Raw genomic sequence first — 23,364 nt, 5'->3', positions numbered from 1 at the left:
GAGGGCCACAGGGTAAGAAACCAAGACGTGGGAGCAAGGCCTTTACAGAAGGTAACATTCTTGAATGGGAATGACGTGGAAGTCACAACTAATGGGACATATGGCAGGTTGGCCATATTTCCTTGAGACAAAAATGGGACACTGGGATGGCAAAATACAGGACAGGGTTATGTAATATTCTGTATTCATGACAAAGTAAAACAATACTTAAAACAATAACAAAAGTTTTATTAGATTAACGTATTGAGCTAACAATTATTCTTCACTGACAGAACTCATACAAAATTTTAGGCAGACGTAGACTGGATTTCAGCACGATTGTACCATGAATGTTTCTCTGATAAAGTAATCTTAGACAGCAAATTTTCTATTCAATTCCATGACAATTTTTTTACCACGATTTCAAACAGGAATCTTCAAAGCATTTTTCCAAGGTAACAGCTCATTTTTCTTGAAAACAGGGCAAATTTGACATTTATATTAAAAAGACAGGGCAATCTGAAAATATGAAAAAGAAAGGTTCAGTCCCATTTAAAATGATACGTATGATCAGCCTAGCATAAGGTCTATCGGGTTCAAGGGAGCTCATAGCAGAGTGCATATGCCCTTGCGCTTGACCTCCGTAGTAGAAAGCAGCAGCCCTAAGCTGCGGTCAGCATATGGCGGGTAGCGCACTGAGTTGATTGCTTCCAGGCCCATGCTGCGCAAGAGGGAGGCACGGTGGTGAGTGAATGTGTCAAAGCTGAACTTGCCATGGTATTTCCCAATGCCACTGCATCCTACAACATAAGAAGAAGAAAGCATCCAGGTTAAAACCTGCTCATGGGCAGAACTTTTCAGTTCACTAGACAGCTTGGGTAGTTCTTTGTTCTGTTCTTTCTCATGCGAATAAGGTTTCAGGTGTGTTGGTACAGAGCTCCTTCTCCACAGCCCTTGATATTTCCTGGGCAGACTGGTGGCTCGTGCCTGGGCATTTTGCTTTCCTGTTGGCACAGTGAAATTGACTGGGACACAATCATAGGAGATGGAAGTTAAAAATAAATAGTCCAATCCTCACCTACTAGGGAGTAGGCCTACTGTATAAACTAGGCACTACTCTGATTAAATGCATTGGACTATGCTGGACATCTGACATCTACTGATTAAGTGTGTCAAAGGAATACTGGGGGCGGATGAGAAGAGATTACATTCTGGCACACCAGAATTAGATAATAATTTGATAGCAGCTACCAAACCCACAACAAAAAGTCACGTTATTTAAATGCAGGTTGCAAAGAAGAAGTCCCAAGTCAGGAGTGGGCATTGTGAATTATTATTATTATTATTATAGATTTACACAGCGCTGTACATACAGACAATAAAATCAATAAAAAGGAAACCTACCATTGGCGTACAGTCTACAAAATACATATAAAACAATAGATAGTAATACAAGATAGAATTAGATGAAATAAGGAGGCAACAGATTGAGAACATCAGAGCTCAAATAAAATAAAATATCAGGTAACAATCGGATAAATAGTCACACAATGCCTGGGAACACTTTCCTGAACAATACAGTCTTCAGCTCAGTTTTGAAACTGGTTAAAGAAGTGATGACCCATGCTCATGGGGGAAGGAGGTTCCAGGAGTGAGGGCCAGCAAGTGAAAAGGGACTCAATTTGGGTTTTTGGCCTGTCATGTAAACGGGACGCAACAAGCCAGGATGGGGGGCGGGGGATTGGGGGCTATTTGTCCCTGTCAGGAAATCTACTCATAAGTAAACCTAATAGCCTGCAGCTTGATATGGCACAATGGGTTGCTATTAATCTCTTTGTTGTATTTTGTGCCCATGATCTGCAAGGGCACAAAAGGATAGTATGGAAACCTACAAGGTCTTCCTCTTTATCCCAAAAACAAATCTAGGAAATAGAAAGCTCATCTACTCTCATGTGTTACCAGACTGGAATGCAAAAGAAGGGATTAGAAATAGCTGTAGTCATACCGATGCCACCAAAAGGTAAGGAGATCAACGTTGTTTGCATCAAGATATCATTGCCGCAAAAGCCACCACTGCTGGTGCAAGCCAATACTTGATTCACAATCTATAGAGATCGAAAAGAAATAAGTGTTTCCAGTTTGGTTTTTTATTAAAAAAAAGGACGCAGTATAGTTATTTCTAGACCCTTCCAACAAATTCTGTTCTGCAGAAACCAGTGTTTTAACAACGACACATTCAGTGAGAGAAAGAATGGTGGAGCCTATTCACTTTGTCTTGTCCCTCCAACCTTATAGTTAAGTGGATAAATTATTCAAAACCATTTGAAGCAAGACTGAATTTTCTAATGTTTTATGTAAGAATGGTAAGAACTAGGATTTTTGGCTACCATGAAAAGGAACGTTGGTTCTTACCTGTTATACTTCCATTTCTGGCAGAGAAATCCAATTCTAGAATTGGATTGCTCCTCCCATGTGCTCCTAGAGGCAGGGACATAATAAGCATAACAAAAGACCTCCCTGCCCCCCATTGGGAGGGGCAACCCCTCAAAGGTCAGTTGTTAGCCAGCCTAGAGATAGCAAACTCTGGCCCGAGTTAGGTCTTTGTCCTTTTAGTCTCTCTCTTTTATTCTTTTCATTCTGTTTAGTCTTTTTTGTTTTTTTGGTAGCAGTGCGCTAGGAACCTGGTGCTGGAAACAAGGGATGTGGCAGCAGCACGTGATGCTGAGATCCCTGCCAGCAACTACGGGTGGGGAGGAGGATAGAACCTTCTCCGCTGGAAATGGACGTATAACAGGTAAGAACCAATGTTCCTTTTCCCAGTGGAGAAGGTGAGATCCTCCTGAGAACTGGGATTTGCCAAAGCCCTCTTTATAATCTGGGAGGGATTGCTGCGAAGCAGATGGGGAAGTCGGTAGCATGTGCTGGAGTACTCTCTTTTTAAAGGTGGCTTCAGCCAACTGGAAATGCTCAAGCTTGTAGTGCCTGACAAAGGTTGATGGGGACTTCAAGGTGGCAGTTCTACAGATTTCAAGCAAGGGTGTGCAGGTAGACCAGGCCACAGAAGTGGCTGCGCTCCTGGTTGAGTATGCGATCACTCCATTTGGGGGGAGCAAATCCAGGGCCCTGTAGCAGGCCACAATGCACTCTCTGATCCACCTGGCCAGGGTGGATGGGGACACCTTCTTCCCCTTCTTAACTTGGCTGAAGGAGATGAAGAGGGCCTTTGAAGTCCTAAATGGTCTCGTCCTCTTGCAGTAAATTTTGATTGCCTTGCGGACATCAAGGGTGTGCCAGATCCTTTCTAGTTCTGCTGTTGAATTTGGACAGAAAGACAGCAAAATTATGTCTTGCAATGTGTGAAAGGGAAAATTGATCTTGGGAATGAAAGTGGGATCCATGCACAGTAACACCAAATCTGGTCTGAAGTCAAATAGGTCCTCGCACACCGACAGAGTGCTCAACCTGGAAATTCTGTGGGCTGAGGTGATGGCGGTCAGGAAGAGCACTTTCCAGGAGAGGTGCTTCAGTGATGCCTCCCAAAGTGGCTCGAAGGGATGGATGGTCAGTGCCTTGAGTACCGTGTGTAGGTCCTATGAAGGGAACCTGTGTCTGGTTGGTGGAGTGAGATTAGTGATCTCCTTGAGGAGTCGTCTCACGTGCGGGCTGGCCAAGATCCTGGCTGCTTCCTTGTGGAGCAGGAAGGATGTTAGCATGTTGGGTTGGAGACCCTGGCTGATGCCGTCCTGTAGGAACTGCAGGAGGGTTGATGCCAAGAAGTGGAGATAGTTGGTGTGCTTGCATGGACACCATTTGTGGAATGCTCTGAAGGTACACTCGTAGATCCTCTGTGTGAAGGGACGTCTTGAGGCGAGGATGGAGTTTATCACCTCTGGTGAGTAGCCATATTGCTGGAGCATGATCCATTCAGCCTCCAGGTGTGAAGTTGTAGCCTGGCTGGGTCGGGATTGAACACCTGATCCTGGGAAAGTAGGTCTGGACGGATTGGGAGGGGTAGGTCTTTTGTGGCCGTGCTGATTATCTCCGAGTACCAGGCCCTCCGGGGCCACAGTGGGGCCACTAGAATCACTCTCGTCTTGCCTTGCCTGATCTTGCTCACCACCTTGGTCAGCAGTGAGATAGGTGGGAAGGTGTATAGGAGGGCCATGGGCCAGGGGAGATGGAGGGCATCCATGTCTTCTGTGCCCTGTGTCCAGTACCTTGAGATGAAGCAAGGGGTCTTCGCGTTGACCATAGAGGCAAACAGATCCAGTACTGGTTGGCCTAGGGTCTGGGTGATCATGCTGAAAACTTCTGGGTGGAGGCTCCATTCACTCTGGTGGATGTCTGTTCTGCTCAGCCAGTCCGCTGTGGAGTTGAGCTCTCCTCTTAGGTGTTCTGCTTCCAGGAACAACAGGCTCGCCTCTGCCCACTCCAGGAGACAACGGACTTCCTCCATCAGTCAGCACAATCTCGTCCCCACTTCTCGATTGATTTGTGCCTTTGTAGCGACACTATCGGTCCTGATCAACACTGCCTTCCCTCGGACAAGGTCTGCAAACTTGATCAGGGCCAACCTGACTGCCCTGAGTTCTAGCCAGTTGATGCTGTGTTCCTGCTCTGAGAGGTCCCACCTGCCCTGTTCTAAGTGGGATCCGCAGTGGGCACCTGAGCCCCTCCAGGTTGCATCCGTTGTAATCTGGATTTGTTCGGATTTCCACATGGGGGCGCCCCCTGCGGTCAGAGACTATGAAGAGGGTAGAGTAGGCCCCCTTCTTCCTTTCGGAGGGGGGGACCAGCTCAATGGCTTCCAGGTCTAATAGCTGTTGTATGGCTTCTAGAAGGAGGCAGTGTTTTTCTGGGTTCTGGACTTGTGGGACGAGATGAACTTTTCCCATGGTGGGCAGAGAAAGTCTATGCGGTTACCTTGCTTCAGGGTATCCAGGACCCATTGGTCTGATGTTGATGCCTCCCAAGTCTGTACAAACTCCTGAAGCCGGCCCCCTACTGGTGGCGTCTTGTCATGCCTGTTGGGTCCTTCACTGACCCTTGCTGGTGGAGGAGGCGTTGGATCCCTTTTGGGGAAAGCCCACCTGTTGATTTTGCTGAGGCTTGAACCCTTCCCATCGCTGTCTAAGCTGTCTGGAATCTCTGGACTGGAAGGATCCAGTGGAACCTGTGGAGTAGGAAGATCTAGAGGAATGAAAGGACTGGTGCTTGGCCTTGTAGTGTTTCTTATTCTCAGTCTTCCTACTGGTTGGCAAGGCCTTCTTCTTGTCCTTGCCCTCTACCAATACCAGGTTCAGGGAGTCTCCAAATAATGAAGGCCAGGTTCTGCTTTGACTTTTGGTTGACATTCTAGTTCTTGAGCCACAGCGTCAAAGAACCTCACTGTCGCCGCCTGGGCCCCAGCACAGTGTTGGGACCGCATCAAGTGTGTCACCTGCTGTGTAAGCCAAGGCCTTGGCCAGTTTGTTCACAGACTAGTGCAGCCTGGTGTACGAGGCCGGGGAGTTTTCCAGTAGGTCCCTGGATGGAGGGCCTAGCCATCATGGAGGAGGAGGCCGCCACCCTCATAGTGATAGATAAGGCCTCGTGGGCCTTCTTTCAAGGCTGATTCTGCTTACTGAGGGTGTGGGGCCTCCTTGGTAGCACAAAGGGGAAAACCCTTTTTCTGGCCGAGCTGCATTGCTTTCTGCTGTCCCCATATCCTGAGCCAGCTGCCCCCCCCTCCCCCACCGAAGTTGGGGCAAGTGGCTGGGGTGAAGGCTCTGACAAAGGCTTCTCCATTGTAAGAAGTAAGGGAAATTATTTAAAAATAACAAATAGGACGAAGGTGGAATGTTCCTGAGAATCGAAGGTCCACATCCTAGGAGTGAGGCAGGAAAAGAACTGTCCTTTGAGGGGTTGTCCCTCCCATTGGGGGGCAGGGAGATCTTTTGTTATGCTTATTATGTCCCTGCCTCTAGGAGCACATGGGAAGAGCAGCCCAATTCTCCCACCTTCTCTGCTGGGAAATAATCTTTCAAAAATATTTAATAAACAGAACTTTCAATGTAACAATATAAAGTACTGTGTGATCTAAGAACTGCATCTAGGAGGAGGTCCACCAATAGATACCTGGTATCTTTAACATCAAAACCCATTCAAAACATTAAATTTATATAGTCGGCCATCTGTATCCATGAATTCCACTCTCCACAGCTTGAAAATATATGTGTTTTAAATTCTAAAAAGCAAACCTTGATTTTGCCATGTTATATAAAGGACACCATTTTACCATGCATTCATGGATTTTGGTATGGGGGGAGGTGCTGAAACCAAAACCCCATGCATACCAAAAGTCCACTGTAAAGGCATACCTCAGTGAACTAAGCCTCTAACAAAGAAGCTCCTTTTTACAAAATCTTTTTCTGTCCACCCAGCCAGTTCTCTTTTCTTCCTTGTCCTCTATCTAGCTGGAAGTTTAGTTGAAACAGCATTTGAACTGGGAGAGTGGTGAAGGACTGGAGAAACACAAGTTGCTGGGTTGCAACAGCATGTCTGCAGTGAGTAAAGTAATAAAACTTGAGCTGGTAAAGAGGTTACTTTTCAGCCCATATTGTGGAATTTGTCTTTGTTTACAACAGGCTAAGTAACAGCTGCTCCCTCTATAATTTTTTTTATTGAGCATGAGTACATAGCAAAACAGAGAGAAATGGGAAAAAGTGAATTAGCCTGCCTCACCAATTAAAAAAGGCACAGAGCTTTAAGTTTGGCCACCAAAATGGAAATCATAACAAAAACAGAGTGGTGACTGGAGGGGGGGGGAATCTCTGGATGCATTTTTTAAGATTTCAAGCGGTCTGTAGAAAGCTCAAAATATCTCAAGGGCTATTACAGACAAAAGGGAGTGTGCCTATTCTCTGCTGCGGTAGTATCAGGTCTAATGGTTTTATGTTGCAGGAGAGTAGATTTCGATTGAATGTTAGAAAGAACTTCTAGACAGAATAGTTCAGCAATGGAACCAATTGCTTAGAGAGGTGGTGGGGTCTCCTTCTCTGGACATCTTCAAGAAAAGTCTGGACAGCTACTTGCTGGGTATGCTTTAGCTGGAGATCCTGCATTGATCAGGGAGCTGGACTCGCTGGCCCATAAGACCCCTTCCAACTTTAAGATACAATGCTTTTGTTTACTTATGCAAGGCTTATCTGATCTGATTGTTTCATTTCACATTTGCATACTATTGATTTTAAGTAAAAACTTTGGCAAAACATGTTGAAATATTTTTTGTGGTGCAGGGATCAATCCCTATTCTTTCCATGTTGTTTTTGCCTCTCTTGCCAATTTTCTGTTAAATGTGTTCCTGTGCATTACTTCTTTATTTCAATAACTGTGATAATGTTAGAGTGTTGGGATTAGGACACTAGGGTTCAAATCCCAGCTCCATCATAGAAACCTACTAAGTGACCTTGGGCAAGTCACACCCTCTAAGTTTCAGAGAAGGGCACCGGGAAACCTTCTCTGAACACATTCTGCCAAGTAGAATTGCTATGGCAATCATACCAGGCTCTGGCTCTCAAACCTCAAGAATATGAGAGTATATACTGAATATACTTTATGGATATGTTGGCTAACACTAAAAAAGCTATGGAAGATGTGTGTATAGCTGATGTTAAAACCAGTCTTCCAACATACAAAACATCTCATATTCATGGAATCTGGATTTTTAAAAAGAAAGTTACAGGCCTCTGTGAATTAGAAAAACCTGTTGGGAAACCAGTTGGGTCCTGCACTGGCACCATCTGCTGGCCACCGATAGCTGATGAAGCAGGGACTTAAATTTGGGAAGCAACCCCATCATTTGTAAATATTGGAATTATGACCCTCATGTGGTTAGACTGCATGTCCCATCAGTTTTACCCAGCATAGCCAACGGTGAGAAATGCTGCAAGCTGCAATACAGTCATAAGATTTCCATTGCTGCTCTAAATGGAGAACACTCAGGCCAGAAGCTGCAAGTCATGCATTGCAGGGAATGACAACAATGCCCATGTGACTTTTGAGGCAAAGTTCTTATTTAAAAGCAGTGTAATGATTGATAAATGCCAGAATGTTAAGAAGTATAATGGATCCTATATACTCATTACTCCTAAAATATTACTTGGAGTCATTTTGGTGGATCTTTGGCATTTTTGTATTCAAAGACATATGCAATGTGTCAGTAATAAACAACTAGAGTAATGGTGCTCAAACTTTTTTTACATGTGACCCTCTTTACATCTACATCCAGACATCATGCTCTCCTGCTTGACATACTATATGAATAAATAATTTGTTAATGTGCATATTTAGTGTTAACACATTTATGTACTGTATACTCATATTTTAATATCTTATAAGGAAATAGCTCTCCTCCTTCTTCTCTCTCACAGGCAGAGACTCCAAGCACTCTTCATACTTTTCTCTTCCCTTCCAGGACCAAAAAGGTTTGGTGGGGAGAATGAGGAGGAAAAAGAGGCAGAGCAAAGGAGGGAGGGATCAGGGCCTCCAAGTCTCGAGGCCCCCTTAGTGGTCCCACCCCACAGTTTGAGAACCACTGAACTAGAGTTACTCTTATTAATGATGATGGGCTACCTTTCAGAAATTATGACCAAGTGGTATCAAATTACCTTTTTAAAAATACACCAACTTGTTAAAATCCACACATTTTGTAAAATAAGTTGTGATCCATAGAAGCTTATATGAAATAAAATGTGCAAATCTTTAAGATTCCACCACACTTTTCGTCATTTTTTTCCTGCAACAGACTGACATGACTACCTCCCTAGACACTGCTTTTTAAGCAGTAGTGGAGAGAATTTATACTAGATAGGCTACAGCTATAAATAATAATTGGTAGCTGGTTGTGATCTGTATTCTAATATATCAAAGCTTTTCTGCTTTGTGGCATGGCCTCCTTGGGAAAGGTTCATGCTGAGTTTGCAGGACACAGTAAGCTATAAGCTTAAAAACATACCTTGGAGTCAGAAGAGAAAGCATAGGCAGCCAATGGGCGTTCCCTACAGTTGATGAACCGGATGGCTTCATCCAAGTCAGCCACAGTAAAGATGGGCAAGATAGGCCCAAAAACCTCCTCCTGCATGACTGGCTCTGACTCCTTCACATCAACCAACACTGTTGGGGCTGTAAGCAGGCAGATAGATCACATCAAGACATGTTATGGTATCTGTGACATACTGCTCCCCTATCTCCAGGGCCTTAGCACTCCCTCCTGGCTGCACCTCCACATGATTCACAAGTCTACAAATGCTTTCTGCTGTCTAAACCAAGGTCAGGAACAAATTAAGGCTTCAAAATATTGTTGAACTCCACAACTGATGATCTTCCCCAGTGGCTATTGGGAGTTTCACTCTTATAATTCTTAGAAGGTTCCATGTTCTTCACCAAACCCTACATAGAAAGCTACCTATGCTCACCAATGTAACGGTCACCTTCATCTGTCTCGCCACCTATGGCCACCCGGCCACACTTCAGCAAAGCTTGGACATGCTGGAATTGCTTTTCATTGACTAGGCGGCCAAAGTCTGGTGATTCACGGGGGTTGCAGCCATAGAAGTGACCGATGGCCTGGCGCAGGCAAGGCATCAGCTTCTCTCGTGTTTCAGTGGTACAGATCACGTAGTCGGGTGCAGTGCACGTCTGGCCAGCGTTGAAGAACTTTCCCCACACTATCCGGTTGGCTGCATTCTGGAAATTACAGGATTTATCCACATAGCATGGATTTTTGCCCCCCAGCTCCAGAGTCAATGGTGTCAGGTGTTGGGCTGCTGCAGTCATAACAATCTGCCCCACACGGGGGCTCCCTGCAGAGGGATGGCAAAATTTAGGGAAGTCAGAGATCTACAGAGGTGGCTTCACCCAGAATGTTGATCCTAGATTTTGCATGTAAGATATCCAAATACTATGCTTATAAAAGAATTAGGGCACAATCTACCAGTGCCAACTTAACTGATAGGTTATCAAAAATTTATTCAAATGCCCTGCTAACTATCAATTAAAATGTGTACTGCAAAACATTTCTGTACTGTGTTCGCATACATGTTTTGCCAAATTTGTGCAACATATTTATATATATGTGTGTGTGTGTGTGTGTACGTACACAAATACACACACACACACACACACACACACACATATAAAGTCTGCCCAAGCAAAGTGGTACTGCTAATTATTAATATCAATCCAAAATTATGGAATGGCCTGCCAGAAGAGATCTGACATATCACCAATCCTGACGGCTTCAAAAAAAAAAGCCGTCAAGATAGATCTCTTCCTGCAGGCCTTCCCTGATTGATCAACCCAGCTCCATGGATGTCTCGCCCCAGTTGTGACTGTTTTAATTTGGTTTTAACTGTTTTATAATTTTTTTTCTTTTTGTAATTATGTGGATTAGTTTAAGGATGGGGGATAAGGGGATTTATGTATTGATTTAGGTATGTATTTTATTTATGCATCTTATGTTGTAACCCACCTCGATCTTTTCGGAGAGGCAGGATATAAATTAAACTTATTATTCCCTGAAGGCACCAGATCTGCTCTGATTGGGGAAGCTAAGCAGTATCACACCTGGTTAGTACTTGGATGGGGAACCACCAAGCAATACCAGTTGATGTAGGTATTCAGAGGAAGGCAATAGCAAATCACTTCTAAGTAGCCCTTGCCAAAGAAACCCTATGAAATTAATGGGATCACCATAGGGTAACACCTACATAAACACTAATATTAAGCACTAGTAATTGTTTTGTACTAAGTATTGACAATACAACTCTTCTCAAGCAAATTTAATGCATATTTTTAGAATCTTTTTACATGTACAGAATTTTTGGTGCATAGTTTTGAATAAGAGCAAACCAAAATGATGCTCCATTTGATCCAAAGACAAACCTCTTAGCTGACATAGTTGCTTCAGGTATGTTTACATTATTTCCTGACACAACAATTTTTGCTGGAAAATACTAGAAATCTGGGGGGGGGGGCACAGCTCTGGCCTGTTGCATTACTAAACAACTGGCCTACCGTTCAAGAAACTATAAAAGAAAGCATTAGATAGATTAACAAGGCACAATGGAGCTGCTACACACGCAAATGTGGTCAATGTTTGCAATTGTCAGCAGGCAGTATGGTATAAGAAGGGCTTGGATTAAGCTATTCTTCAGCATTGGATGATCAGGAATAAATCATTCTCCATTAACCTTAATATCCTACCCGTGAACTTTAAATGATCAATTACACCACAGGGTTGTGGGCAGAAATACAATGTTCAGAACACTTTATTTTATGAAGAGGAAACAACAACAGATTTAAAAGATGAGGTCACCTGTAAAGAAAATGTAATCAAACTTGTTCTCCAGTAATTTCGTTGTCTCTTTGACCCCACCTGTCACCACAGCAAAGGCTTCCTGGAAGAAAAGAAAAGGGGAGAAGGTTCCTTTCCATACAGATAAAGCAAACCTATGTGATAGGTACTCAAACCCTTAATGGTATGCTTGAATTCTTAAGAGGAAAAAGTACAATGTTTGTTTTTCATCTAAAGAAGGGGTAGGAATTGAGCAACTTTCCAGATGTTGCTAAACTGCAACTCCCACCAGCTCTAAGCATACAGCCAATATGCAAAGGGATCTTAAAGCACCTTTAAGACTAATGGAAAAAAAGAAGTTGGTAGCATGAGCTTTCATAGACTTGAGTCTACTTCCTCAGATGCATTGGGTGGAGTGGAGGGAACAGGGACAGACCTACGTAAGCAAATTTTGTATGAAAATGGCAATAGAAATGCAAAACTTTGTGGGTATGGAGGTGAGATGACAAGTTCAGTTTTAATGATGATCACTGAGGGAAAAAGGCAAGATGAAGAATGTTGCTTAAAGCCAAGGTGAGTAGATAATCATATGAATTAGAATGTAGTGTGGGTGTCAGAAAGAGATGTGATGAAGTGGACAAGAGAGCCCTCATGTGGCTAGGGAGGGGGGATTAACTAGTCTTATAAGTATGTAATGTGCCAGGAAACCAGATAGCCAGTAGTAAGGAATGCTGAGAGTTGGAGTTCGATTTCACAAAACCTTCGACTTCACACTGAGAGTTGGAGTTCAACACTATTTGGAAGGCTGCTCAGTTACCATCCCTCACATAAATAAAATGTTTTCCTCTGTGTGCAGTTCATTAACTGTATCACTTAATTCTTCCATGGCTTTACAGCAAGGATGTGAGGCAGGATTGAGTAGGCTGGTAAGAATTACAAAACTAGATTTGAGATCACTGTGGCTTAGAAACCCTACTTCATCCCCAACATTGCTCAAAGATGGTTAAAGCAGGCCAGAAGATAACAATTCTGCAACAACTCTGTATACAGTATATGGTTTTCTTGATAGGGGCCCATGCAATTGTTCCAAGCTCTGGCAGGATGGGACTGAAGGCAAGTGAAGTGTCTGGATGAAAATAATAAGGCAAGCTTAGGCCTTATAAACTCACTGGGTCAAGATAACAAGGCAAAGCTTCAGCAAGGAGCCTTTCAGTACAGCTGCTTATCTCAGAAGGTTTCAGAACCACACAATTTCCTAGAGGAAAAGAAGGACACATTACTATGATGGGAAAAGATACAAACCCACCCCATCCCTGGAATCAACCAATCAACTAGCTTGCAATTATGAAGAGGACTACAATCCAAGGGAAACGACTGTGGGGATTCAGCTGAGCAGCACTAGATGGAATCCCTCAAAACAGCTTCTCGCTCACCAGCTGCAATAGCCCCCACCAGAGGCACCAAGGCAAGCTGAAGGGGATAATTAAAAGGGGCAATGATGAGCACCACACCAAAGGGGTCCTTGCGGATGAAGGCACTGTCAAGCTTGGTGGCCTATAAGGAAGAGAGCAGGAAAAGCCCATGAAGTAAGTGGAACAGAGTAAAAACACAGCAGGGTGTAGCAACAAAAACTCTCCTTTGGCTTGAGAGTAAGGGTCCACTAGTAGCGTAGTTTTCAAATTAGTCTTTGATCATGATAACATAAAGACTACCCTGTTTTACCCTCTCTTTTTGCTATTTTGATGATGCAGACATATATTTTAATCATCCCACAAACAAATTCACAGCCTTCTCTCACTCACTTTTGATTTGGTAGTTGGGGAACTTATTGTTTCACAGCAGATGAGATCATGGCTTTGGAGCCTGATGTGCAATTGGTTAAACAATATGGGATCCAGACTAATTACACAGGTGAATATTTATGCTATTGTAAAATAGTACAGGATTTTGGCTCCTCCTTAACAACAAAACCTCTGGTGAATTTCCATTTTGGACCCTGGAAGTTTTATATTCCCATTCCAAATACAGAAAACCAACAACAAATATGGTGGTGTTGTGTGCTGACCCTATGGTGGACCTATCACAGGGTTTTGGAGTCTGAGAGTCTGGTCCTTCCCTAAGGTCATCCAGTAGGTTTCCATGGCCAACTGGGGATATGAACTGGTCTCCAAAACCACAGTCCAATACTCAAACCACTATGCCATGTTGACTCACTAGCTATACTGTAACATATAGTCCTGTACAGACAGGCCAAAATAAAGCTGCTTCGGGTCACTTTGGAAGTATGCTGTTTAAATGACACACACATCTTAAGAGGCCAGAAGCTATGTCAAAGCTGCGCTCCAGTCCTTAGGAATGGAGCGAGGTTTTGGCACGACTTCTGGCCTCTTAGAATGCATGCATTATTTCAACAGCATACCTCCAAAGTGACCCGAAGCAGCTTTATTTTGGCTTGTCTGTATGGGCCCATATAATAACTGCCTAAAACTGAGACCTTCCAGATATACTTGGACTACAGATCCTAGCATCCTTCAACATGGATGCTATGTTGGATATGGCTCATGGAAGTCACAGCACAGCTGAAGGATTACTGATTGCCCACCCCATTCTAAGACAAAACAGCTTGAGTGGATTTAAATTGAGCTACAGACATGTTTTAACTAACCCAGCTGAAATCTAAGTTGATAAATAAAAAGTTAAGTCATTACTAGGGATCAACTGCTGGAGACCACAGTTTGAGATACACTTTGGAATCTTTACAAATACACAGATCAAGCCCTCCTGATGTTGTTGGAATAGGACTCCCAGAAGCCCCAGCAAGTGGAGGCAATGATGAGGAACACTTTGAGTTGCAGTTCCACAACATCAACAGAACCAGATAATTCCCACCCCAGAATAAAGCCAACACAGTGTCTTAAGATTCACATCCATACATTACAATTGGCCCTCCATATCCACAGATTCTGTATCCATGAATTCCACCAACCACAGTTCAAAAATATTCACCCACACATACAAAAAAAATCCAGAAAGCAATCCTTGACTTTTATATAAAGGACATCATTTTTTAATTATGCCATTTTATACAATGGGATTTGAGCACCCACAGATTTTGGTATCCACGGAGGTGAGTGGGTCCTGGAACCAAACAACAGCAGATCCCAAGGCCCACTGCATAACAACAACATTATTATTATTATTATTATTATTATTATTATTATTATTATTATTATTATTATTTCTTACTCGCCTCTCCCTATGGATTGAGGTGCAAAACAACAACAATTAACAGACACAGCACATTAAAACACATCAGTTAACATACACAACAATTTAAAAGGACAAATAAGATATACATATTAAAACAATCCACATTGTTTTAATGTATATGCTGTGTGTATGTGTGTGTGTGTGTGTATAATCTTTGGCTTTAAAAGGACAAAGATATGAGATCCATCCTGCCCCAATTAATGAGATAGCACAGGTCCTGTAAACCTTTCTTCCAACAAACATGGAAAGTCACATTTTCTCCTCACCCAAATTCATCTCCTTACTAGATTTTTGGTCACATATTCATCTTTCATCCACTGGTCCAGGTTGTTAAGGGCATAATTCACCTCGTTCTTCGTAAAGGAAACTTCTGAGAGCTCGGCTTCAAAAGCAGGCTGTGGGGAGGGCAGGGCAGGGCAGGGGGGAAAAAAGAAAAAGTTCATTCATAAGGTCCACCTCAGGGTCAGGAAACAAAGCATGCAGCAATTAATCTGGTGCCTCTGACTTGGAGAAGAGGTATAGTGTCATTAGAACCTTTGGTTGGACAGTCACACCTACTTTGTGCAAATCATCATGTAGGGCATGGAAGAGATTACTCTTCTTCTCATCCAAGAAGCGGCCCAATGCCTCCAGCTGCTCTTTCCGATACTCTATAGAGCGTGTCCTTCCTGACTGCCATGTGGCACGTAAGCTGTTCACCAGGCCTGTGAAGGGGTTCATGCTGAGGAGAAAAACAGGGCTCACAGAATCAAAAGGCTGCAAAGGAAAATTCCTACACACACACAGGTCAACTATATGAATCCCATACCCCACAACTATGTTGTTGTTGCTGTTGCTGCTGCTAGCTATTTATTTATTTACATGCCATCTTTTCCCCACCCCTGGGATTCAAGGTGGCTTACAAAAGTTAAATGCATATAAAAGTTCACAACAGGCAAAAGTTAAAATATAATTAAATTCTCAATAAGATTAAAAACAATTTAAAAGTATAAACATTTAAAAAGAAAATAGATATTTGGTCAGTGTTTATTGATTACATCAGCACCAACTCATTTGCTATCAGACCTCCTACTCATCAAGCTATTTGTTGGAAAGATACTTTGATCCCAACTTCATCAATCAGCAAATCTGAGTAATGTGTTTAGGACTTTGTTACTGCTATTACCCCATGAAAGGAAGCTATTATACAAGTTTACATTTAGTCTTCCAATGCTATTTGTTATTTATGTATTAATTGTTTGTTTTGTATTGTTATAAACCAAATAAAAACACTTAATATATAGAAAACAGATACAGAAAAACACAACCCATAACAAAAGTCCCTTCAATAGATTATTAAAGGATAGCATCTTTGCCGTTCTGTTCCTTGAACCCATGTTAGGGCGTGTCAACTGCACAACAGCTTCTCAGTCCACCAACGTAGCAGGAAAAATGGACACACAACACTTTTGTGCCTCAAAAAGGGTAAATGCAGCATTTTCCTACCACACCAATTCTTTTGCCAATATCTTTCTTCTGCAAAGAAGTGTGACATTATGTTGGGCCTGAGCCAGGAACAGGAAAATACAGCTCTTTCATTAGCCTTGATAGGAATACCACTTCCCTGAAGGCAACTCCCCCAGCTGTCACCACCAGAAACCATTCAGGCTGCACCATCCCTGTCTGAAAAGCCCTCTGCACCCTGAAGGTTACTCCTGGAAGGTTTCTCCTCAACTGCTGTCACCAGCAGCCCTTTCAGGGAACTACAGTGGTACCCCGGGATATGAAATGACCGCGTTACGAAATTTCCGGGATACGAAAAAATTAGATAGGAAAAAACTGTTCCGGGTTACGTTTTTTTTTTTCGGCTTACGAAAAAATTTTTGGTGCTTTTCGGCGCTTTTTCGCACGAAATCGCGGCTTTCAGCGCTAGCGGCTATGGCTTTTTCGGGTTGCGAAATCTTTCGGGTTACGAACGGCGCTGCGGAACGAATTAAATTCGTAACCCGGGGTACCACTGTACTGCAAAGGAGGTGAGGTGCCAAGCAGGGTCATTCCCAAAGCCCTGCTGAAACAGTGTTGTTGCCTCCCCATCTCTTTTTTCCTTTTGTATAATGACTTTTTAGATTCTGTATTTTTCTCTTTCCAATCATCCTTTGTAGGCTCTTTTGTTCAAGGACTGCTCTTCTGTGACCCAAGATGTAATGTCCAGGAATACTGAAACTGGTTTTTGGGTACCCATCTCCACATTTGTGTTGTGGGAGATAGGTACAAGACCTTGCCACAACCCCAAATGCCAACTCTAACCACACATCTACTTGGGAAATGTCATTACAGGACCTACCGTATATACTCGACTATAAGTTTACCTCATATATAAGTTGAGGGCAAATATTGGGGCCGAAATTATGGATTTTGGTATGAATCATGGATAAGTCAAGTGTAAAACTTAGGCACAAGTAATGAAGGATATAAAGGACGAAGTAAAGGAAAACAATGCCAAAGAACTTACAAAATTCCAGTAGGCATAACTATCTGTGCACATACTAAAGGCTGGATGGCTGAGAAAGTAGAAGTGGGTCAGTGCTTCCAGGGCAAATGAAACCCTTGCCTTTCACCACATATATGCATTAAAATACAGTACTTACACTGCCCCATGGACAAGTCAACTCAGGTTTTTGGGATCAATTTTTTAATCTAAATTTCTAGACTTATATATGAGCATATACAGTAATTACATCACTCACAATATTAGAAGTACTTTTCCTTGTTCATCAGACTTAGACCAGAGCATTGCAGCAGAAGCAGTAAGAGAGGTATCCAGCAACTCCGCTTATGTTGTTAAACTGGATCAATTCGAGTTGGTAAGTACTGATGACGTGGACAAGATCCTTGGTTGTGTGAGAAAAACTATTTTTATGCTGTTGTATTTTAATTGTAGGTTAGAGATTGTGTTATTATTTTACTATGTTTTATTCTTGATTGTAACGCGCCCCGATCCTCCGGGTAGAGGTGAGCCCTAAATAAATATTACTATTACTATTATTATTATCATCATCATCATCATCATCATCCTTCTAATGTGATATATGTTATCCTCTGTCAGCAATCACTGGGCAAACAGGCCAGCAATAGCATTTACATTTCTATACTGCTTCATAGTGAACTCAGCACTCTCTAAGTGGTTTACAATCTGTAAGCCAAATACCCCCAACAAGCTGGGTACTCATTTTACTGACCTACAAAAGGATGGAAGGCTGAGTTCACTTGGAGCCCCTGGGATCGTACTCACAACGTTGTGGCTGCAGTACTGGCATTTAACCACTGCACCACCAGGGCTCCACACCAGAAGATAAATGGATATAAATCAGACATTAGGAATGAGAATACACAAAAACCAGTTGCAGAACACTTCAGTCTTCTTGCACATTCCATCTCAGACCTCAGAACAGTAGTCCTTGAACAAACAACAAAACTTCAAATGGAGATTGGAAAGAGAACTATGTAGCAGAACTGGAATCTATCTGCAAATTCCAGTCCACCAGCAATGGGTTAAACAGAATCAATGGTTGCCTGGAACCCTACACATAACACTAGCTAACACCCCTTATCAGGGCCTCCCTTGCCCATTTTATCACATCTCCTTTCTGTTTGCCAGTCAGCATCATATTACAGTACATTCCAATAATTCCCTCCACTATTCATATGGTTATTTACCCACTTTGGCTTTAGGCTATAGCTTTCTTTCCACCTTTGTTCCCCATGAACAGCATTAAAACTGAACTTGTCACCTCAAAACTGTATCAACAAGTTTTGCATTTCACACATACAACCTGTTTATTCATGAGTATAAATGTCTGTCCCTAGGAACTTCACTCCATGCATCTTCAGAGATGCCAGCCACAGATGCTGGCGAAACGTCAGGAAGAAACTTTTCTGGAACATGGCCACATAGCCCGAAAAACCCACAAAAAACTATGGATGCTGGCCATGAAAGCCTTCGACTTTACATCTTGTAGCACCTTTGGGACTAACTGAAAGGAAAAAGTTGGCAGCATGAGTTGTCATAGACTAAAGTCTACTTCCTTTGGAGTTATGCTTATCTAGAGCTGGGGGATCTAAAGATGGTAGTGCACATGCTGGTAACCTCAAGGCTGACTTCTGCAATGTGCTGTACATTGGGCTACCTCTGTACCAAGTTTGGAAATTTCAGTTAGTTCAAAACACGGAAGCCAGACTGGTTACTAACACAGCCAGGAGTGATCACATTACAGCAATATTCACTCCACTGGCTGCCAATTAGCTTCCAGGCAAGGTACAAAGTGTTGGTTATTACCTTTAAAGCTCTACATGGCTTGGGTCCAGGTTACCTACAGGATGGCGTCCTGCTGTATAAATCCACTCTGTACACTCAGGTCCCCTGGCAGACATTTACTGCAGGCAGCCAGGACTAGGTTGAAAACTGTCAGACAAATCACTTTTTTTCCAACTGCCCTAAACTGTGGAATGACCCGCAGGAAGAGATTTGACAGCTGAATACTCTGTCCAAATTTGAAGCAGTATTAAAACCAGTCTCTCCCAGTAGACTTTTCCCAATTATTTTAAAATTTTAAACCATTAATTTTAAATATGAGTTGTTTTAATACGTGTCTTGTTTGTGCTTTTAAATTGATGTGTGTGTTTTAACTGATGTTGCGTTTTTTAAGTGATGTTGTGAATTTGTTGGTCTATTGTTGTTTCCTACCTCAATCCATGGGGAGAGGAGGATAAGAAAGTTTTATTTATTTATTACCCACCTCTCTCCAGGTTAGTCCAGTCACCCTAGATAAAAAAAAAACTTATTTACAATTAGCCCTCCACATTTGGGGCTTTGACTTTTGTAGATCTGATTATTTGCCATTTTGGTTAATATGTTTTCTCTAGGAATCTCTAGGTCCTCCAGCACAATTCTGCTGGAAGCTGACAATAGAGTTGTGCTAGAAATTTCTAGAGAAAACACTTCTCTAGGCATTTGTAGGTACTCCAGTATGATTCCATGATCAACTTCTGGCAGATGCTGACCACAGAGTTGCACTGAAGGACCTGGAGATTCCTAAAGAGGTGTTCTCTTAGGTAAAAAGAATAGTGTTTTTTTTTATTTGTGGTTTTTACACAGTCACCAGGGTCCCTCACCCCTAACCCCAGCTAATGTGGAGGGGCCACTGTATATTTTCCTCCACCTCTCCCCATGGTCACCCAGATAAAAACTTGTATTTGATGTCACATCATGTAATGTGTTTACATGAGGGCTCTCGAGATACATTGTTGGATTGCAACCCACATCGCCCCCATTCTTGGCTCTTAATGCCTTGAGGTGGACTACAATTCCCAGCCCAAGATGATGCCAGCCACAGATGCTGGCAAAACATCAGGAACAAACTCTTATAGAATATGGCCAGATAATGCAAAAACCTACAAAAAACTAAAAACAAATTTCCATATAAAATGTTTAAATATGACAATATATAGAAGTAATGTAAAATGCTTGTAGACAGATCATAGTAACTGGATAATAGTGATAAGCAGCAAAATGTTGCAAGAGGTGCTGTGATATAAAGAAGGTCAATCAACAAGAACAATCTTTTTTTAAATTGTTAAATCAAATGAGGAGGTGGCAATAGATTGATATTAAAGAGTTAATATAGGAACAAGGAGAAGTGATTAAAAAGGCAAGAATGCAATATTTTTGGGTATGATATATGGTTGTGCAATCAATGTAATCAATGTAATATGTACTAACATTTTACTTGCCTCTAGATTTCATGTTATGTATATGATATGCATTATATAAAATATGAGGTGAATTATACTTGTATTTTAAAACCATAGTAATGGTGGAAAAACCGGAAATCAGAAAGAGAGAGAGTAAGGAAGAAGAAGAAATGAAGAAAGGTTAAAGAAAGACAACTCTCTTTTATATAACAGACAGTATTTGTGTTAGAATGAAGTCTCATTTATATTGTCAAAAAATTAAATAAAAATATCAATTAGAAATGTTTAAATATGAATTTACATGAATGTGCGAACAAAAATATGCACACTAAATAAACAAAATATTATTATTCTTATACTGTGTTAAGTGGGGAGTGCAATGACTCTGGAAATGAAAACTGACTTGGCCATGAAAACCCATTGGATGACTTTGGACCTCTCAGCCTCAGAGGATGACAATGGCAAAACCCCTCTGAATAAAACAGGCCAAGAAAACCCTATGGAGTTTATCACACTGGAGCTAATTTTGGCATTAAAGAGAGATTAAAGTGCATTTAAAGCATCCCGCAAATAAAGCAAAAATGGCAAGTAATTGCTTAAATGATTATCACATGCAATTGCGCAAATAAACTGACGTCGGAAATGCATTGTCGCTGAAATCCGGAAAGTAAAAAGATGTATGTTAATTCTTCTTTGTGACCACTTTAATTGTGCGAGGTCATGTGAAATCATTTCACATAATTATGCGATTTTTCCGGGATATTCACGGATTAATTTCTGATCTCCTTTGTGTGATAAACTCCTACAATACATTCACCTTGTGTGTGCGTGTTGTGTACCTTAAAGTCGTTTTTGACTCATGGCAACCCTAAGGTGAACTCATGATGAGGTTTTCTTGGCAAGATGTGACTATTTGTCCTTGTCTTCCCCCTGAGGCTGTAAGAGTGTGACTCACACAAGGTCACCCAGTGGGTTCCACCTTAGTCAGGAACGACTTGAAGGCACACCACAACCACTATCAGTTTCCTTAAGTGCCAGAGTGAGCGTCATCCTCATCCATAACCTCAGGCGGCATAATATTACACTATTTGGCAGACTGTATCTCCTTGTATGAACCGGCCCGGACTCTGAGATCCTCTGGACCTTCTCTCTTTCCTAACACCATCATAGGAACAGTTGGTGGGGAGAGGGCCTTCTCAGTGGCTGCCCCTAGGGAGGCCAGAATGGCTCCTTCCTTGATGGCCTTCTGCCGGCAGGTGAAGACCTACCATATATACTCGACTATAAATTGACCTCATGTATAAATTGAAAGCAGGTTTTAGGGCCAAAATTATGGATTTTGATATGACCCATAGACAAGTCGAGAGTAAAACTTAGGGGTGTGTAACAAAGGATGCAAGGGATGAAGCAAAGGAAAACAGTGCCAGAAAACTCGCGTGCCATAGGTTCACCATCACTGACCTAGAGATTCCCAGAGGCCTCCTCTCAGGTCAAAACATGGAGTTTTTGTTATTAGCAGTTTTTCCATATTCACGGGGGTCTTGTGCCCCTAACCCTAGCAAACAGGGAGGGACAAGTGGATATAGTTTGTGTTTTATTCTTTTAATAACTATCTGTTTTAATATTGTAATAATTTAATTCCTTTTTAATGTACTTTTTTCCTATGTTTTTAATTGTATTCTTTTTTAAGGTTTTTCTGGGGAAAGAGCAGGATACAAATAAATATAAATATAATAATAATAATAATAATAATAATAATAATAATAATAATTTGGGCCTCTCCTGCCTTGGCAGCAGCTGTAAACCAGAAAGAAACCCCTGGAGAGGTGCAGCTGCTCTTCCTCTCCCGCATTTCATGGCTAACCCCTGCAAGGAGGACAAGTGCCCCTCAGAATGGAGGACCTTCAAGGAAAAGTTCATTGCAATACCCAACGAAAGCTTTGGAGAAAACATGCCTAGGAATGCAAACCCATGCTTCTTACAGCAGTCCTGCTCCAAAGGGAGGGCGTTTTGGGACTCCTCCTGGACAGAAGGAGGCTGAAATGGAGGACTCTGCCCTGGAAAAGGAGGACATCCGGCCACCCTGCTGCACTTGGGCAGAGCACAGCCACAACCGACCCACCTACCTGCGTCTCCCAACTTCCTAAAGCCGCCTCCTCCTCCTTTCCCTTCCCTCTTCTGCAGAAAGATATGTCGCTGGCGCCCTTCCCTAGGGCTCTTCTGGGGCCAGGACCCGCCTCTGCCGCCGCCGCTGCCGCTGATTGGTCAATTTTGCAGACAAGGCAGGATTAGAACTCTGGACCCGGGAGCAAAGGGTGACGGTCAAAAAGCGGAGGGAGGTTCCGCAGATGATTCAGGTCGCCCTCCTCCTCCTCTCTGCAGTCCGCCCAGAGTGTCCTCCATTTATTCTGCCCTGTTCCCCAATGCCCTCCCTTTTTGGACCATGGCTAAGAAGCATGGAGTTACATTTCCTGGAGTGTTTTTAGGCTTGTCTTTAGTCATGTTCTCCATTATATGGGGGACATTATATAAGTGGCTAAATAATAATAATAATAATAATAATACATTTGTTTATTTACTTATATTTTACCGCCTCTCCCAGATGGATCGAGGTGCGGTTCCAATCTAAAAATTACATACAAACACTTCAATAAAATACAATAACAGTGATAATTCCATTAAAAATTAACACATTATCACATGACAGTGGCAATAAAATTATACAGTGATCAAAGACTGGAGCCATGTCTCTTAGACAAGATCAGGTCGGGGGGGACCAAAGGTCCTCCTTTTCCAGGGTATGTCCTCCGCCCCAACTTTGGAGCATAGCTATGTAGCATAGATATATGTTTATATGAGTGTCTTTAGCTTTTATTTGCTCATGTCCCACATCATATAGGACATTATATAGGTTTTGTTGGGGGTATGCAGAGACGTGTAGTCAAGCGTACACCAGATGTTTAATCTTTGTTCCAATATATACAAAGATCATAGAATCGTAGGGTTGGAAGATACTGCAAGGCCCATCCAATCCAACCCCCTGCCATGCA

The 23,364-nt window shown here is 42.4% G+C and overlaps 1 protein-coding gene across 5 annotated transcripts; it reads right to left on the bottom strand.

Annotated features, from left to right (window-relative positions):
• Positions 1-207: 207 nt before the first annotated feature.
• Positions 208-22,575, bottom strand: LOC121936099 (aldehyde dehydrogenase family 3 member B1-like). 5 transcript variants are annotated; one of them, XM_042477943.1, is made up of 11 exons: positions 22,441-22,487; positions 18,900-19,062; positions 15,143-15,305; positions 14,869-14,979; positions 12,748-12,868; positions 12,484-12,569; positions 11,336-11,417; positions 9,435-9,821; positions 8,975-9,141; positions 1,985-2,084; positions 208-779 (listed from the first exon to the last, which is right to left on the bottom strand). In XM_042477943.1, exons 3-11 carry the CDS (start codon positions 15,302-15,304, stop codon positions 586-588), a joined length of 1,410 nt encoding a protein of 469 aa, XP_042333877.1. In that variant the 5' UTR covers position 15,305; positions 18,900-19,062; positions 22,441-22,487; the 3' UTR covers positions 208-585. The 5 variants fall into 5 exon arrangements, with proteins under 5 accessions (XP_042333877.1, XP_042333867.1, XP_042333848.1 ...); XM_042477933.1 differs by lacking the exon at positions 18,900-19,062 and having other exon boundaries at positions 22,441-22,575; XM_042477914.1 differs by lacking the exons at positions 18,900-19,062; positions 22,441-22,487 and adding an exon at positions 22,297-22,423.
• Positions 22,576-23,364: the final 789 nt, after the last annotated feature.

The sequence above is a fragment of the Sceloporus undulatus genome, chromosome 1 (assembly GCF_019175285.1).
Source record: "Sceloporus undulatus isolate JIND9_A2432 ecotype Alabama chromosome 1, SceUnd_v1.1, whole genome shotgun sequence".
NCBI lineage: Eukaryota > Metazoa > Chordata > Lepidosauria > Squamata > Phrynosomatidae > Sceloporus > Sceloporus undulatus.
Note: the sequence above shows the minus strand (reverse complement) of the source record. Positions and strands in the feature narration are given on the sequence as shown.

What these genes read in the sequence shown, in the direction of transcription:
- LOC121936099 (XM_042477914.1), bottom strand. Translation starts at nt 22,388, where the DNA reads ATGTCCTCCTTTTCCAGGGCAGAGTCCTCCATTTCAGCCTCCTTCTGT. An exon ending in TGATTACATTTTCTTTACAG is followed by an intron (nt 9,822 to 11,335) that starts GTGACCTCATCT and finishes ATCCCTCTGCAG; the next exon opens with GGAGCCCCCGTGTGGGGCAG. An exon ending in TGAAGGTGACCGTTACATTG is followed by an intron (nt 9,142 to 9,434) that starts GTGAGCATAGGT and finishes GCCTGCTTACAG; the next exon opens with CCCCAACAGTGTTGGTTGAT.